This window comes from Carcharodon carcharias, chromosome 13 (genome assembly GCF_017639515.1).
Source record: "Carcharodon carcharias isolate sCarCar2 chromosome 13, sCarCar2.pri, whole genome shotgun sequence".
Taxonomy (NCBI): Eukaryota; Metazoa; Chordata; class Chondrichthyes; order Lamniformes; family Lamnidae; genus Carcharodon; species Carcharodon carcharias.
In genome coordinates this window covers 121803653-121823086 of record NC_054479.1, presented here as the reverse complement: position 1 = coordinate 121823086, position 19434 = coordinate 121803653, and the positions used below count along the sequence as shown (strand labels likewise).

General features: G+C 41.8%; 1 protein-coding gene across 4 annotated transcripts in view; it reads left to right on the top strand.

Moving 5' to 3' along the window:
• The window catches only part of sbf1 (SET binding factor 1), a 181898-nt gene that overhangs the window by 75604 nt on the left and 86860 nt on the right, over positions 1-19434 (top strand). For all 4 annotated transcript variants that reach the window (XM_041202231.1, XM_041202233.1, XM_041202232.1 and 1 more), the window contains exons 2-5: positions 11455-11540; positions 13515-13652; positions 14336-14461; positions 15670-15780. In XM_041202231.1, the coding sequence (XP_041058165.1) occupies positions 11455-11540; positions 13515-13652; positions 14336-14461; positions 15670-15780 (461 nt within the window). The remainder of the gene's footprint in view (positions 1-11454; positions 11541-13514; positions 13653-14335; positions 14462-15669; positions 15781-19434) is intronic.

Genomic DNA, 19434 nt, shown 5'->3' with positions numbered 1-19434 from the left:
CCAACTCAAAGGGATCCCTCGATAAACAGCACAAACAGGTTGTCAAGAAAAATCTCAGAAGGAAGACAAGTTTCCCAGAGGTGCCTTCGCTGTCAGATGACATTACCCTCATGGAACTGGATGCTGGGCTAGCAACTACAAAAAAGGGCAAAGCTGCCGGGAAAGATGGTATCCCACAGGAGTTCCTGCACCATCTTGACCCACTGGCAAAACAATGGCTACTGGCACTCTTTTCAGTTGTTATGGAGAATGTCCACATTTCCCAAATCTGGCTTGAGGTGATGGTAAGAGCCGTGCCAAAACCAGGAAAGCCAGCAGGTGACCTCGGGAGCTACAGGTCTGTTTCACTGCTCTGTGCAAGCTATAAGCTCCTGGAGCAACTCATTCTTTTAAGAATTAGCCCTATTACCAACACATCCCTTCCCAAGAGCAGGCTGGCTTTCAGTCCCAACACAGTTGCTGTGAGCAAGTCCATGCTTTCACCGTGAACATTGAGACTGGTTTTCATGGCAAGCTCAAAACTGGAGTTGCTTTCATAGCTCTTTCCTCAGCCTATGAGACTGTGTGGAAACATGAACTGATGCTCAAACTGTCCCTACTGCTGCCATGTGTCAAACCACTCTGGCTGCTGTGGACTTTACTGAGCAACAGATGGATGAAGGTTGTCTTAGGAGACAAGGCCACCTCCAGGAGCATTCAGCAATGGTCTCCCACAAGGCAGTGTCCTGGGACTGACACTTTTTAACATCTGCATAAGCGACATGCCCATCACATCACAAATTTATTTACGCCAATGATATTGCCTTGACAATAAAGGCAAAATCTTTCCAGGATATAGAAGCCACACTAAACTCTGACCTGTCAAAAATGGCAAGTGGATACTGCACCCAAACCCAGCCAAGTCCATCATCTCTGCATTCCACTTTGAAAATTACAAGGCACACCACCTTAAATGTCACCTTCTGTGGAGAAAACGTGTGGCATGACCCAACTCCCACCTATCTTGGAGTGATCCTTGACCACTCCCTAACGTATCATTGACACCAAAGACCAAAATACGAGTGAACATCATCAAGCTTGCTGGAACAAGCTGGGGTGCAAAAATGCTGTCCTTTGCGAAGTCGGCAGACTAAACTCATTGAGACACAACTTTACTCAGTAATGAGGATAATCTCTGGAACTCTTGAGATCAACTCCAGTTCAGTGGTTACCAATCCTCTCAAACCACTCCCACCATTCAACGGAACACAGCAACACACAGATAATTCATAAATCAGCAGCAACTTGGACCTCCCCATCCACAGAGACCAAGATCCCCAAACTCACCAAATGGCTCGATGAAACACCCTCTGGACACGAACCAAACATCTCCAACCCCATAACACTGATGAAACCTGAAGGAAAGCTTGGTCAAAAAATATCCCCCCAAATAAGCATATTGTCTCCGACCCAACACCTCAACAACCAGGCTTCAATCTCTCCTGGAGCATGTGGACAACTTTCTATAGAGTATGGACTGGACACGGCCAATGTTGCCACCCAATGTACAAGTGGCACCTCAAAACCTCGTCTGGCTGCGACTGCGGAAACCCTGACCAAACCATGGAGCACATAATAACAACTTGTCCCTGACTCAAGTTTGGGGACGACATCGTGGAGCACAGTTGGTCTCGAGCAGGGCATTGGACTCGTTAGAGAACTTGACATTAGAACTGTGACGACGGCTTCTGCCCTTAAAGCCATATGAAAAGATGTGCTAGCTGTTTTATCTGGGTTTTTCCAGGATTGTCTGTGTTAACTCAAGTGAACAGGCAGCTTGTAATGAAGCGCTTGTTGGTCTTAAGGGCATTGGTGTAAGGGACACAGTGTGGATTGGGTTACAGTGAGCTGGGGTGCAGACAACAGGCTTATTCCTAAATTCCTTGGAATCACTTTCCAGTCCTCGTGTTCTGGTGTTGATGGTTGCACAACAGTGTCAATTTGCCTAGGACATGGTTTTGTTAGTAAATAAAATGAATGTCTCTATTCAGATCCCTCATCACAGTGAAACTCTTGTCAGAATTGGTGTTTTTCAGTAATTGCTCATGGTTGTTATTTTTTGTATTGATGCAAAGTTCTTCATTCATGTCTGCTCGTGGAAAGGGGATTACTGGGAAATTTTCAAGAGTCAACCAGTCACCTGACCTAGTGACTAGTGTTGAAGAATATTTCACTCATGGGATAATCCTCAAGTGTAGTGGTTCCCTTAAGTGGAGACTCCCTCTTTAAAGCCAGTTTGGACCATGCAAAAGAATATTGTTGCTACAGTGTTAAATCACAGTGAATTTATCTTTATTCCTTTTTGTTATTACATCTTCACTTGAGGATATAGAACTTCTATCTGTGCCAATATCGGCAGAGAGGCCTTTCCACCTAGTTACATCAGAAGTCAGACAACCTTGTGGGGAGATGTTGGTATAGGGGCAATGTCACTAGACTAGTAATCCAGACTCCCAGGCTAATGATGCTATGTGGAAGTGGGTTCAAATCTCACCTTGGCAGCTGGTGCAATTAGAATTCTATTAATAAAAAACTGGAATTCAAAGTTTGTTTTCGTAATGGTGACCATGAAACTATCATCGATTGTTGTAAAAACCCATCTGGTTCACTAATGTCCTTTAGGGACAGAAATCTGCCATTCTTACCTGGCCTGGCCTACATGTGACTCCAGACCCACAGTAATGTGGTTGACACTTAACTGTGCTCTGAAATGGCCTAGCAAGTCACTCAGTTCAAGAGCAATTAGGAATAGATAACAAATGCTGGCCTTGCCAGTGGCACTCGTGTCTCATGAAATAATAAATAAAAATAAACATTAGAGTCCAAGATTAAGGATGTCCGGCATGAAGCTTGCTACCGATATTATTCACATTCCTTAACTAATGACCCACCGTATACTATTCTACCCAGTTATTGAGTGAATGTGTATGTTGTGGTTCTGAAGAAATGTGTTAGCACATCATATTAATGAGTGTACAGTCAACTCCCATTGTTTGCAGGGGTTCTGGTCCTATGAAATCTAATGAAAGGTGAAATTGCGAACGGTGAACTTGTGTGTACGCAGAGATGGCACATGCGCAGTGTGCACTTTCTATGTGGGAGAGACATGGGAATGGTGAGAGTTCAACATTCTAAATTGTGGATAAGTGAAGTTTTGTGGCCGCGAACTGTGATTTGGTGTACATATATGCGCAGGTAAATAAATTTGTGATAGAAGGGGTTGCGAATGATAGGAATTGAATGTACAGCTGTCATGCTGATTCAGTACATTGAGTCGCTCTGGTCATTGGTATCAATACTCTGGGATTGTGGGTCCCCAGTGAATAAACGTTCTTTTGAAACAGAAATATTTAGCCAAGCAGTTGTTTGCACCATGTGCTAGGGGGAGAAGCAGATTCAGCACTTCTCGTTCAAAATATTTCTTATTTGTATTAAGAAAATATGTCAAAGAGGTGCCCCATTCATTAGGGCAGCATTCCTATGCCAGTAGGGACCTGTTGATTAGGAGATGGTTCTCTGTTGCGAACTGCAGCAATATAACTTTAATTCCCAGATTCCAGAGAATCATGGTGCATATTAGAAAATTTCTACCTCTGTTTAGGGAGTGGTTTCCTTGAATTGGTGACAAGGTTTCCTGAGTAGCTGTCATGCTGCTTTTAGATTGTGCCTGACTTGTCACAATCCAGCTCTGAAATTGAAATCACTGGAGTAGCTGAGCAAATGAGGGCAGAAACTGAGCACTCCAGGGAGTCCAGAACAGCGCTAAAATTGATTCTTAAAAAGCCAAGAAATTATTGATAAAGATCAGTGAAAACAGACCATAGCTTCTCCATTTTTGTTATCTTGTAGGAAGATTAATGTCAGTAAAGATAGCGAGTTATATAGTGCTGGGGGAAAAGGGTTATTGAGTGACGTTGTGAGGGAGTGGGATTAATGTCAGAGATATATTCCGTAAAATAGGATGCTGGGAAAGAGATTACTGAGCGAGAGTATGAGGGAACTGGATTGATATCAGCCAAAGGTACACCAGCATTGCAGGGCGCTGGGAGGAGGAGTTAGTTCAAGCTCATTGAGTTTTGAGTGTAATATCTTCCTTATCAAAATGTCTCTAACTTCTATTCCTCAAAGTATATTACTACGAGTGGTGTATTTGCCCAAAGCTGATGGACTTGTTGGGGTTATGCATGAATTTATTCTGGGAGAGAGGCAGTGTTCTCATCCTCTAGGCCAGATGCCAAAAACTGTTGAGCAGAAGTATCTTGTTGCATTGGACTCTGGGCTGAGTGCCTCCAGTTACAGTTATACAGTCATCCCCTGTCCTTTGGTGTTTCTGCTCTTGGTGCTGGCTATTGCAGACTGGTACCTCTTGTTTCAAGAAAGAAAGCACATTAAACGCGTGCTTAGTGTCTCGCTTTATTTATGCCTGTCTCAGGCAATTGATTTTAGCCTCTCTTAACTTAGTGCTTTTGTGATATCTTTGACTCCGATTTTGAGAGACAAAACAGTGATAAGAAATGCAGATTCTGAGAACTGGACAAATAGATTTTTAGGAACGCAGACAAAATGATCAGAATTTGAACAGATTGTTGAGATAGTTCTTAGTGGAGACCAGAATCAGCTTGTGCTAATTGGTGCCTGCTTCAAACATTTTCCTCCTCTCTAGTCTGAGCTACATGGAAATAGAATCACTCCCAAAACTTCTGCGATTCCTAATGCAGACTTCCAAACTTTTCATTTGCTTTTAGGATATGAACTGCATTGGCTTGTGATTAGTTGTCTTTATGGCATTGTGCAAACTGGTCAAATGTGCATCAGACTGGGTATGTGTGCCAAGTTCCTTGACTGAAGGATATTAGTGAAATAGTCGGCTTTTCAGGGCAACGATCATTTCTTCACAAATCACCAGGTTTGTTGATTCAGTGAGATTTGGACTTGACCTCTAATTTGCCAGTCCTTTGGCATAGCCACCACCAACTGAAGCATCAGATGTTTTTTCTGCAGTAAGATGTCGTTGCATTTGATTTTGACCTGACTGCCCAGGATGTTTACTTCCTTATCCAGGCACTCATTTTCCTCCCTTGGGAATTAGTTGATTACCCCACACTGAGGAATATAAAATTAAACTGATTCTTCCAAACCATCTGATGCGATAAGCCATTCCAATGTACTGAGCCCTTGAATGGTTTATTGACAACAACCGGAAACTCCCCGATCTGTGACCATAAGCTCACTGAACCATCTGGGCAATTACTTTTTCTGTCATTTCTACTGACTTGTTTATCTTGGATTGGATTGATTTGGCAGTATTTCTGTGCTTTTTAAGATGCTGGTGCTTTAGTCCTGTCATTCAATCTCTCCTGTCTTCCACCCTATCACAGACCTTCCTTTGTCTTTGTCCCAGCCACCCTTTACTAAAAGCCTATTATAGCTTTAGCTTATCTCAGTTCCAATGAAAGGTTATTGACCTGAAACATTAACTCTGTTTCTCCACAGATGCTGCCTGACCTGCTGAATATTGCTAGCAATTTTTTTTACTCAAAGTACAGCTCTGCTCATGCTGTGAGCATACCAGGGGAACATGGGTTGGGCAGGCATGGCATCTGCCTGATATAAATTCTGGCAAATTTACCTGAGCAGGGGATGCAAATTGATCCCATCCCTAGGCTGCTCCTTGCTTGAACTATGCAGGAAGTGTCTTTGGAAAGCTGATGTCCTATTTCCTGAATAAAAACATAAAATGCTGGAAAAACTCAGTCGGGCTGGCAGCATCTTTGGAGATAGAAACAGTTAAGATTTCGAGTCTGTATGACTCTTCAGAGCTTTGTCGAGGAGTAATATGAATCAGGAGCAGGAGTAGGCCGCTCGGCCCCTCGAGCCTGCTCCGCCATTCAATAAGATCATGGCTGATCTGAATGTAACCTCAACCCCACATTCCTGCCTACCCCGATAACCTTTCACCTCTTTGTTAATCAAGAACCTATCTAGCCCTGCCTTAAAAATATTCAAAGACTCTGTTTCTACAGGCTTTTGAGGAAAAGAGTTCCAAAGACACTGAGCCTCAGAGAATACATTTCTCCTCATCTCTGTCTTAAAATGAGTGACCCCTTATTTTTAAAGTGATCCTTAGTTCTAGATTTTCCTACAAGAGGAAACATCTTATCCACATCCACCTGTCAAGACCCCTCAGATCTTAAAGGTTTCAATTAAGTCGCCTCTGACTCTTCTAAATTCCAGTGGATACAAGCCTAACCTGCCCAGCCTTTCCTCAGAAGACAATCCGCCCATTCTTGGTATTAGTCTAGTAACTTTCTCTGAACTGCTTCTAACGCATTTATGTCTTTTCTTAAATAAGGAGACCAGTACCGTACATAATACCCCAGATGTGGTCTCACCAGTGCCCTGTACAACTGAAGCATAACCTGCCTACTTTTGTAATCAATTTCCCTCATAATAAATGATAACATTCTATTAGCTTTCCTAATTACCTGCTGTACCTACATAGTAACCTTTTGTGATTCATGCACTAGGATACCCAGATCCCTCTGAATCTCAGAGCTCTGCAATCTCTCGTCATTTAGATAATGTTTTTTATTCTTCCTGCCAAAATGAGTGATTTCGCATTTGCCAACATTATACTCCATTTGCCAGATCTTTGCCCACTCACTAAACCTATCTATGTCACTTTGTCGCCTCCTTATGTCCTCTTCACAATTTACTTCCTACCTATCTTTGTCATCAGCAAATTTAGCAACTATTCCTTTGGTCCCTTCATCCAAGTAATTTATATAAAAGTTGAGGCCCCAGCACTGACCTCTGTGGCACACCACTCATCACAGATCCGACTAGAAAAAGATCCATTTATGCCTATTCTCTGCTTCCTGTTAGCTGGTCTATCTTCTATCCATACCGATATGTTAACCCCTACATCATGAGCTTTTCTGCAATAACCTTTGATGTGGCACTTTATCAAATGCCTTCTGGAAACCTAAGGACAGTACATCCACCGGTTCCCCTTTATCCACAACACATGTGACTCCTTCAAAGAACTCCAATAAATTAGTTAAACATGATTTCCCTTTCACAAAATCATGTTGACTTTGCCTGATTACCTTGAATTTTTCTAAGCGCTCTGCCATAACATCTATAATAACTTCTAACATTTTCCCTTTGACAGATGTTATAGGCCAACTGGCCTATAGTTTCCTGCTTTCTGTCTGTCTCCTTTTTTGAATAAAGGAGTGAAATTTGCGATTTTCCAATCTAATGGAACCTTCCCTGAATCTAGGGAATTTTGTAAAATTAAAACCAGTGCATCAGCTATCTCACGAACCACTTCTTTCAGAGACCTTGGAGTGAAGTGCATCTGGACTTGGAGATTTGTCAGCCCTCAGCCCCAGCAATTTGCTCAATACCACTTCCCTGGTAATTGTAATTTTCTCTAGTTCTCCCTCCCTTCCATTTACTGATTTACAGCTATTTCTGGGATGTTATTTGTGTCCTCTGTAATGAAGACTGAAGCAAAATACCTGTTTAATTCATCCACCAACTCCTTACTTTCCATTATCAATTCCCCAGACGCACTTGCTGTAGGAGCAATGCTCACTTTAGCTCTTTTCTTGCTTATATATCTATAGAAACTCTTACTATGTGCCTTTATTACTAGCTATCTTTCTCTCATACTCTAATTTTTTCCTCCTTATTAATCTTTTTGACATCCTTTGCTGTTCTTTATATTCTTTCCAATCTTCTGACCTGCTACCCCATAATTGCGTAATTATATCCTTCTTTAAGTTTGATACTGTCTTTAGCTTTTTTACTTAACCACGGATGATGGGCCCTCTACTTGGAATTCCTCTTTCTCATTGGAATATATATATTCTGTGTATTCTGAAGTATCCCTTTAAATGCTTGCCACTGAACATTTACTGACCTATCCCTTAACCTCATTTGCCAGTTCAATTTAGCTAGCACTGCTTTCATGCCCTCATAATTGCCCTTATTTAAGTTTAAAATACTAGTCTTGGATGCACTCATGTTTCCTCAAAACAAATGTAAAATTAAATCATATTATGATCACTGCTACCCAGCTGTGCCTTCACTGAGGTTATCAATTAATCCTATCTTATTGCTCAATACCAGTTCTAGTATAGCTTGCTCTCTGGTTGGCTCCAGAACGTGCTGTTCTAAGAAACAATCCTGAAAACATTCTATGAACTCCTCATCTACGCCAATCTGATTTTTCCAGTCTGTATGTAGATTAAAGCCCCCCATGATTATTTCTGTACCTTTCTGGCAAGCTCCCATTATGTCGTCTTTTATACTCTGTTCTACCGTGCAGTTACAATTTGGGGGCCACTCCCACAAGTAACTTCTTGCCTTTATCATTTCTCATCTCAACTCAAACCCCTTCTACATCCTGGTTTCCTGAACTTGGGTCATCCCTCCCAATCAATGTCACCCAGTAGCCATGCCTCTGTAATGGCTATCAGATCGTACTTATTTATTTCTATTTGCACTATCAGTTCACCTGTTTTGTTTTGAATGCTACCTGCGTTTAAATAGATAGTTTTAGTTTTGTCCTTTTATTATTTCTGTAGCATTTAGCCTTATCTGCTGATTTACTCTTAGATTTGTACTCTCCTTTCCTGTTACCTTCTGTTTATCATTTCCTTTTTAATACCTTTCTCTCTTGCCTTGTCTCTATCTTTGGTTTACCAAATCTTCCCAAATTTGATCCCTTGTTCCCACTATTCTGTTTAAAACCCTCTCTACTTCCCTAGTTCGGCGGCACGTGAGGACACCAGCCCCAGCACGGTTCAGGTATAGACCGTCCCAACAGTACAGATCCCATTTTCCCCAATACTGGTGCCAGTGCCCCACAAACTAGAACCCACTTCTCCCTTACAGTCTTTGAGCCACGCATTCATTTTTCTAATCTTATTTGCCCTTTGCCAATTTGTATGTGGCTCGGGTAATAATCCAGAAATTATTACCTTTGAGGTTTTGCTTAATTTGGTGCCTAGCTTGTCATACTGACTATGCAGAGCCTCCTTCCTCATCCTACCTATGTTGTTGGTACCTACATGGACCATGACCACTCGATCCTTTCCCTCTCACTGCAAGTTCCTCTCCAGCCCTGAGCAGATGTCCCAAACCCTGGCAACAGGCAGGCATCAAAGCCACCTGAGCTCTCTCTTCTTGCTACAGAGAAGAGTGTCAATCCCCCTTACTGTACTGTCCCCTAAAACCACCATGTTCCTTTTTGCTCCCCCCGTTTGGATAGTTTCCTGTACCACAGTGCCATGGTCACTTTGCTCATCCACGATACAGTCCCCACTCTCATCCAAATAAGCTGAGAGAACCTCAAACCTATTAGACAATTGCAGAGGCTCACACTCCTGCCCTCTGGATCCCCTTACCTGCCTCATTCACAGTCACACCCTCCTGTCCTTAGCCACTGACCAAATCAGAAGACCCTATCCTAAGTGGTGTGACTATCTCCTGGTATAAAGCATCCAGGTAGCTATCCTCCTTCCAGATGTGTCGCAGAATCTGCAGCTCAGCCTTCAGCTCAATGACTCTGAGCCGAAGTTCCTCAAGCTGCAAACACTTACTGCAGACGCTTTTGCCCTGGATCACATTGTTACTTAGGAGCTCACATGTGCTGCAGCCTTGACACGTCATCTGCCCTGGCATCCTTAATCTGTTTTAAATAATTACTCAATTATCTTAATCACTTATTTATATTGCTTTCTTATATATTTGATTAACTTTACCACCAAATTGTGTACTATTTAAACCTTTGGGATGGAATAGAACTTACCCACTTACCAGACACTCACCAAACAGTGAGCTCCTTTCCCTGTAATAGAGCAAGAACCAATTTCTATGGTGCGAGAAAAATAGAAAGAGGAAATGAGCAGCTCCCCTCTTGCCAAACTCCAAGTCTTCACTTAGTTAGTCAGCTGCACTCCGTTTGCCAAGACTGCAAGTATCTTCAACCGCCGAAGCCGCACAGGGTATGCCCCTGGCGCTTTAGTGTTTACACCACATGCATGGCCGTCACTATCTTGAGCTTGGCATGCTCAGTTTGGGTTACCAAGTGCCTGATAACATTTTTGAGGAAAACTTTCAAGACTCCGTGACCCTCTTCGTATATGAGACCAGAGATACGTTTGACACCCCCACAGCAAGCCAGGTGCTGAATGGCCGGCTTCATGACACCCTGGATATTATCGTGAAGGATTTTATGGCGCCCCTTGGCTCCACCTTTGCTCAGTCCTTTACCACCTTTCTCTCTACCCGACATGATCTACAACTATTGACAAACAAGACTACACTAAAGAACCTGAATTTATGGTAAAGTCAACTGGGGCTACAGTAACCAGATTCAGCCAGTTAGCCAATTAACAACTGAGCTCCTACAACTGAGAGTGAGTTTACCCTTTCTAAACTGCAAGAAAGAAAGAATTTAGCCTGCTTACATAGTACTTTCCAGTTACTGCTGATTACAAGCTGGATTAGATTTTAAGAGCAAAATTTAAGAATAAAATTCACACTTGCAGCTCCCCTCTCACCAAACTCCATCTTCACTCACCTTAGTCAGCTGCACTCTGTAATACAGACTCTAAACGCTAACTCCGTTTCTCTCTCCATTGATGCTGCCAGACTAGCTGAGTTTTTCCAGCATTCTGTTTTAACTTCAGATTTCCAGCATCCGTAGTATTTTGCTTTCATCCTATTTCCTTAACTTTGTTTTTGTTAGTGTTAGAGCATGGAGAAGGGAAATAAAATTCGTAATAGACTATTTTAGATGATTTCCTGCAGATTAAACATATGCTTAATTTAAAACATGGTTTAGAAGCTCTGTTGCTGGTAATTCTTTGGAGGTATTGACCAGATTAGTTTGTACAGTTTCTGATTGTAAATTTAGAATAAGCTCCTGCAGGATATTCTACTATGCTGGTAATATAATTGCTTTGCTGCAGTAAGATCTTGCAGGTGCTGAGTTTACTGGCAGAGTTTACATTGTACTCTGATGATCTGTAGGGGAAGAGCCCCTTGTGATGTTGCTGCAGGTAAATCCCTGCTGTCTGCCTTCTTTCATGACAAGCTGGTCTAAAATGCTTTGGTTGATAAATGTTTCCAGGAGAAACTACATCTGTCCAAAAGCAGGTCTCACAGTGATTCGAAGAACTGCTATAAAGGAAAAGCTTACAGTCCCAAAGTGTGTTGGCATCAGACAGCTGAAAACCTATTTATTAACATGGATCTCTCCTAGTTAAGGTGCCTCAGCACTATAACCCACAAGTCATTTTAACGTGATTTATTGTGGTGTACTGTTTAATTTTAGTCTGCTTTAGCATGATATACTGTGTGCTTTATTTTAACCTTTAATTTTTGTTTCTTTTACAGGAAGTGGTGATGGTCAGGGCCGGATTATCCAACGCTTCCCAGAAAAAGAGTGGGAAGACAACCCCTTTCCACAGGGAATTCAGTTGGTTAGTCACAGCAAACTATATAAAATTACTGTTTTGATTTTTTTTAAAATCAGTTATAATCTATTATCTTTCTCTCTCTACCAAACATCAGCACTCTCTTATAAAAGCAAAGTACTGTAAATGCGGGAAATCTGAAATATAAACAAAGTGCTGAGAACACTCAGGTCTGGAGAGAGAAACAGAGTTAATGTTTTGAGTCAAATTTGACTTTTCTTCAGCCTTCCTCTTTACTAAATACTGTTCCTGTTTTCCTCTACTCTGCCCAGCCTATGCCAGTTGGGATTTAGGTGAAAATGACTGCATTGACTTCCTGCAGGCTTCCCTCCCAGTTTATGGTAGCGAGAGCCATTGAACATGGGCATCTCCTCAGTCATTTCAGTTATTGAAATCAGAGGACTGCTTCCACTGTCTTTGTTGCTTTTGGTGAAGGATGTTTTAGTAACTGAAAAAGTTTTGTCAGTTGCAAAGGCAGTGAGTGAGTGTTCCTTTTCTGGGGGCAGATAGTAGGCCAACTGTTCAGACCATTTACATATACTGCACATCTAATATTGAAGCCGAGTGCTTTTGCGGCAGTCATCATAATGCTTTCTTTACAGTGTCTCATTGAACGCTCATTCACCTACACAGGTTAGATGCCTGGCATTGTTTCCTCGTAATCTGAATTGGCACTGTACTGCTGTGCTTTTGATGTGATATTCAAATGATCCCCTGTCTTATCTGTGCAGTGTTTCCAATGAACATTGTTTTTCAAATAATATCGTAGGATTCTCAATCAGGAGTTGCTCTTGTAGACAGCCAGCATGGACATATCTTGCCAAATGGCCACTTCCTGTGCTATAACTATTCTGAATTTCTCCCAGTGTCCTGGACAATATTGCTTTCTTTCTCAACCAGCCCCATCAAAAATAGATTAACTGCTTACTCAACTCCTTGCTGTTTCAGGATCCCTGCAAAACAGTCAGCTTCATCTCAATGGGGATATAGGTGGAGAAACTTAAAGTACATATGGGGCAAAGACTGGAGGAACAGAGATCTAGGGTTGCGAAAACTGGCAGTGCAGATAGAGAAGGCCATAATAGCATTCTAGAATATGAAGAAAGATTACATATTTTTACAAAAAGTTGGCTAGGCCACAGTTGGTGTGCCGTGGCAATTATAGGAGTTCGATTATAAGGAGGATATTAGGCAGCGGAAAGTGGACAGTTAGGAATCTCTGAAAGGCTTTAAAAAAACAAGGCGCTACTTTAATTGGACAGACACGTGTTTGCAGGCTGTTACTTGTGTGGTGCCACAAGGATTAATGCTGGGACCTCAGCTATTTATAGTCTATATTAGTGACATAGATGAAGGGACTGAGCAATATTACCTCTAAGCCATGAGCCATGCAACAAACTGAAAGTTCCCATGTAGGCCGTGCGCAAGTTGCCTCTTCATTATATTCTTATGGTCTTTCTCACCTCTCCCTCCACTCATTTTTCTCTCTCTCCCTCTCTTTTTCTCTCCCACACCTGCTTTCCCTCCATACCCTTCTCTTTATGACTTGCCCATCCCCCTTCCACCCCTTCTCTCTTTTTCTCTCTCTCACTCTATCTCACTTTATACCCTTCTCTCTCTCTTGCCTGACACTCTTCTCTCTCTGTCTCACATACTGTTCCTCCACACCCTCCTCTCTTGTCCATTATCCCCTCACACCCCCTCCCTCCTCACCCTTCTCATGTTCAGAAAACAATTCAGATTTTGTTTTTTAACTATAGTTTTGGTCACTTCCCCAAATGTAAGAATAGGCCATTCCCTTTGGTCCAGCCCTTGAGTTTTCAGCCAGGTGAATATCAGTGTTTCCACAAGGTTGAGTATCAAGATTTCCAGATGTATGAGTTGGTTGGGTGATGATGGATATAGCCTGATTTTGCATATTTGCTGTCTGATATCGTCCTCATTTCTCTCTCACTCCCCACCCTCACCCGTTCTTTGCAGTTCTGTCAGCCGAGTGGATGGCATTTGGTTCTCGAAAGGAAATCTCCCAACTTCTTTGTGGCGGTTTTAACTGATATCAACTCGGAGAGGCATTATTGTGCATGCTTCACTTTTTGGGAAGCAGTTGAGAGTTCACAGGTAAAAATACAAAAAAATTGGTGCAGAATCCTTAAACATCATTATCTATTTTGTGTTCCCTGTTCTCATCCCATGACTATTGTTATCCCTTCTCCAAGTGCTGATTATTGTAAGGGTTTGGTTATGAGAATTTGAATCTGGCAGTAGACATCCCAGGTGACCATTCTTGCTTTGTGAGCAAAGACAGTGCAAGTTCGTCATTCAGCTTCAAAGGCTGCTTTCCCACAGAGTCCTGATAAAGGTTCAAAACCAAGAATCCCGGCTCATTTTGTTCCTTTTGTTACTGCCCTCCCATTTTCAAAAAGCTTAGGAATTATAACATCTCTCCTGCCACCCAGGATGACGAGGTGGAACCCGTGACTTTTCTAGTCCACATGGATAAATTCCAGTTCTAGTTTTACAGTCAGGGTTCTGGGTTGCTTTATACTTCACCTCATCCATTTAGATTAGATTTTAGCCTGGAGCTCACCCTTGGGTATCCTTTATTCTGTGAATAAACCTTTTGATTAAATTCCAGACTGTAGCACACTCCCATGTATCTGTCCTTTTCTATATAAACCACTCGATTAGATTCTAGCCTGAAACACTCTGCCAGGTATCTGTTCTATATGAACTATCCAAATACCTCGATTTGCAAGCTTTGTGTTATACTGTGTTTTGTGGTTATCTCTGCTTTCTTGTAGCCCCAGAAGAACCATACTAATGATGTTGATGATGAGGAGGACTCGAAATTTGTCCAGGCCCCACAGTTATTTGCCCCAAAGAGTCTCGTTCTGGTTTCTCAGTTGGATCACACCGAGGTGTTCAGGGTAAGAGTCTAGTAGAAGAGGTGGAGCCTAGCATTTTTATCACATTTTATGAAAACTCTCTGAAACATCTTGATTGTTTCAAGTGCAATGCATTATTTTCAAATGCAGTAAATATAATGTAAACATGGCAGTTATTTTGAACACTGGAAAATGCCGTAAACAAGAGTGATAAATGACTGGTCAATCTGTTCTTGTTACCGTAGACACCACATAATCAACAAAGCACCTTTAATTTAGAAGACATCCCAGGGCCCTTCACAAAAGTGTAATCACAAAATTTAACACTGAGCCAAGAAAAGATACTTGGAGGTATGACTAAAAGCTAGGTTGTTGAGGTTGGTTTTAAGGATGGCCTTTAAAGAGGAGAAAGGTAAAGAGGTAGATTGTAGGTGGAGAAGTTTAGAGCTTTGGATCGAGATGACTGAAGGCCTGGCCATCACTGGTGCGACAAAGGGAATTGGGACGCATAAATAGGCCAGAATTGAAAAAACTGCAGTTTATGAAAGTTGGCAGGAGAAAATTAGAGAGATGGGGAGAAGAGACCCTAAAGGCATTTAATCACAATGAGAATTTTAAATTCACTGTGTTGCCAGCAAGCACAGGGGGTGATAGGTCAGCCAAACTTAGTACAAGTTACGATACAAGCAGTGGAATTTCAGATGACCTCCAAGTTTACGGAGAGTAGAGAATGAGAGACCAACTAGGAGAGCATTGGAATTGACAAACCTAGGGATGATGCAGTCATCAAGGGGTTCAACAGCAGATGAACTGTGACTGGGGTGGAGTAGAGTCCCATACTCCATGTTCTGATGTAGACCAGCATAAGAAATACAACACCGTGACTGTGGGCATTGTATCTGTCATGGTCATTCCTGATTTGGGCTGTTTGTGATGTTACCTGTGACTCTCCCTGTTACAGCTTCTGGTGTTTTCTCTGTCCTGGGGAAAAGAGGGCAGGGGAAAAGTCCACGAGGTTTAGTACTGAATATTATAAAGCAGCTGTTGTGGGTGACTGCCGTCCCTTAATTGTGGGGTTGTTTGGAGGCACCAGTTGGCCCTCTCGCTGATGCCATGCAACGTATTCAGTGGCTTCTTGTTGGATGAAAACAGAATCATGGATATGTTATTTACAACTGCATGTTATAGTAAGTGCAAGTATCTGAACCTTGATCTCTGACCTATTGCTCTCTCTTTTTTGCCTTATGCAGAATTGTCTGGGACTGATCTACACTATTTACATTGATAGTCTGAATTTTCCATTGGAGTCGGTGATTGGAAACCTGCTAACTTGCATCATTCCTATCACTGGAGGATCTCAGGTCAGGCTTGCTCTGTCTTTTAGTTCATAATTCCTTTCGCACTGCACATTTTCATTATCAGACACATTGTTGAAGATTTAATAGTTATTTTGATGAGAGGAGTGAGTGAAGGGTAGAAAAAGCAATAGATTGTGATTTAAACTTTGGAGGAGATCTTTGAGCAGTTGAAATCCCATGGAGTATTCGGATTTTCTCCCTTGCTAAGAAGGCCAGGCAGCTCAGTGTTTGGAATATGTGCAGACGTAGAACCATCAGTAGCTCAGTGCATTACCATTTTCTTGTGAAGGTTGTGCTCTGTTCCAAGAGTGAAATGGAAGGCTCGAGTTCTCAAGATGGTTATTTCTCCTGGGAGAAATAGCGGAGGTACCAAGCATTGAGCAATGTGTGTAACAGGAACAGTGTGTCCCCAGGACTGTCTATATAAAAAAAAAATGCTCTGTGACATCAGATCACTCTTCCATTACTTATGTACGACGTCCACTGCACTGAAGATGCATTCCAGCTAATAAACTGTTTTGTAAAATAACAGGGTTTAAGAACATAGCAACTGACTGTTTTAATCATTCCTGGTCACTCATAATATTTCTATTTTTTTAAAAAGTGGTTAGGATGATGTCTTATCTGAAGAATTAACCTTTGAAAATAGCCTCCTTAAAAAAGGTTGAAAGGTTATGTCTTTATTGTATTTACATTTCCAACTCCTGTTTGTTCAAAGCTCAAATTAGAGATTGGAAAATTGAAGCCTTATAGCCACTAACATTGTTAGTGGCTGAGAAATTAAAGTTCCATCATTTGTTTTGCTTACACCAGAGCATGTTCTGACACAGAAGTGAGTCATTTGGCTCAAATCTATGCAGGTGCTTTGCTTTCCCACTCATCCCATCGCTTCCTGTACCCTTCAATAACCCGACCAGTCTAATCCAATTCTCCCCATCCAACCCTGTACCCTTTATTTTCCCACCAAGCCTAATCCCATTCTGTCTCTCACTTCCCATATCCTTTAATATCCCATCCCAGAGTCAGCACCATTATAGGAGTTTGGGAGAATTTTCATCTTTAAGGGATCGATAAAGAGGGCACTTCAAAACAATAGCTGCAAATGGTATTTGTATCGTACCTTTCACATAGTAAAACATCCCAAGGCATTTCATAAGAGTGTTATCAAGCAAAATTTGGCTGAGATCCACACAAGGAGATATTAGGACAGAGGAACAAAAGCTTGGTCAAAGAGATGGAATTTAGGGAGTGTCTTAAAGGAAGAAAGAGTGGCAGAGAGGTGTAAGAAGGGAATTCCAGAGCTAAAGAACTTGGAAGCTGAAGACACAACTGCCTATGATGGAGTGATTAAAATTGAGGATGCTCAAGGTGCCAAAATTGGAGGAGGGGTGTGGAATTGTAAAAGATTATAGATTGGGGAGAGGTAAGGCCATAGTGGGATTTGAAAGCAAGGATGCAAATTTTAAAATCGGAACATTGTTTAATCAGGAGCCAATGTAAATCAACAAGCACAAGGGTGAAGAATGAATGGGACTTGGTGCAAGTTAAGACAAGGGCGTCAGTGTTTTTTGGATGACCTCTAGTTTATAGACGGTAGAAGATGGGAGGTTGGTTAGGAGTATGTTAGAATAGTCAAGTCTAGAGGTAACAAATGCATGATTGAGGGCTTCAGCAGAAGATTAGCAGAGGCAGGGGCAGAGTTAGGCAGTGTTCTGGAGTGGAAACAGATGGTCATTGTAATGGCCCACCTTAAGTTTATGTGTATGACCATAAGGTTGTGAACAACCAGGCTCAGCCTCACAATTGCCAGAGAGAAGGCTAGAGTCGGTGGCTAGAAGCGGGGTTTGCGATAGGGACCGAAGACAATAGCTTCAGTCTTTCCATTATTTAATTGGAGAAAATTCCTGCTTATCCAGTTCTGGATGCTGGACGAGCAGTCTGATAATTTAGAGACAGTGAAAGGGTCAGAAGAGGTGGTGCTGAGACAGAGCTGGGCATTATCAGTGTACACATGGAAACTAAGATAAAAGCAAAATACTGCAGATGCTGAAAATCTGAAACAAAAACAGAAGATGCTGGAAAAACTCTGCAGGTCTAGCAGCATTTGTGGAGAGGAAAAAAAGTTAACGTTTCGAGTCTGTATGACTCGTCTTCAGAGCTAAAGAGAAGTAAAAATGTGATGAAATTTATACTGTTTAAGGATGTAGGGATGGAGCAAGTGAAGCTGGAAAGAAGGCCAGAGATAGGTGGGACCAAAGGAAAGATTGACAAAGATGTCAAGAACGAAAGGACAAAGTGGGTGTTAATGGTAGTGGTAAGGGCTAAAGGAGGTGCTGATACTGGTATTATGGTAAGAAAGCAAAATGTGATAATAGGACAAGGGTAAGCACTCTGAAAAGAACATGAACAAGTAACAGATTGCCCTTGTGGGGGTGGGGTGGGGGGACGGGACAGTGGTGGGGAAAGAAGATCAAAAATAGGATAAAAGGTGGGGGTAAAACAATGAATAAAAATGAAAATAAAAATTAATGGATAAAAATAAAAATGAATATTGAAAAAGGGGTAAAAAAGGGGTGAGGACAGAAGAGCGAGTTCATGGTCTGAAGTTGTTGTGTTCATGACATATTTTATTCATGACATCTTTGTCAATCTCTCCTTTGCCCCCACCTATCACTGGCCTTCTGTCCAGCTTCACCCCACTTAAACAGTATAAATTTCATCACATTTTCACTTCTCTTCAACCCTGAAGAAGAGTTATCGGGACTTGAAATGTTAACTCTGTTTTTCTCTCCACAGATGCTGTTAGACCTGCTGAGTTTTTCCAGCATTTTCTGTTTTTCTTATGTATGGAAACTCTCTGTTTTCAGATGATGCCGCTGAGAGGCAGCATGTAGATAAGTATGGAACCAGGCGACAGATTTACACACAGCATAATAGGGAGGTATTGGAGGAGAATGATGTGGCCAACTGTGTCAAAGGCTGCAGACAAGTCTAGAAAGAAGAGGGAAGAGAGTTTGTCACAGCCATATAGGGTGTCATTTATGTCTTTAATAAGAGCTGGTTAGTATTGTGGCAGGGTCAGAGAGTTGGCATCTTCAGGAGAGGTGGTAAGAGTCAGCAAGTTCACAGGAGAGGGGAGAGCAGGGATGGGAAACTAAAAGGAGCTGAGAGAAAAGGACAGAATAGCAGAAAATGGTTGAGTAAAATGCCATTATCATAGAGTTAAAGGACAATCTGTGATCACAGCATGTGCCCAGTGGTGTAACCTACGTTATTGTTGCATCCAATGTATGAATTGTTCTCCTGTGTTGCAGTCTAACAAAAGCTGTTTATCTGGTCACTCTTGAGTTATGATCACATTCTCTGTCTCTAATCTGGTATGTTTATTTTTCATCCACTGTATGTCTTTGTTGCCAACCTAGATGGATGATAAAAGCGAGGAAGCAGGGGTATGATTTTGTTTCCGCTTCAATTTTCATTGCCTAAAAGCTGCATTGTTTGTTGGTGGCAGGTTGCACAGAGCCATGATTCTATTGGTAACATACATCAGAAATAATTGTAAATGATAATCTTTAATATTTCTGAGTCTGCAAATCAGGCAGTGAGATCCTATGGATTGATTGATCTCTGGGATCAGGAGGATTGCTGAAGTGGTGT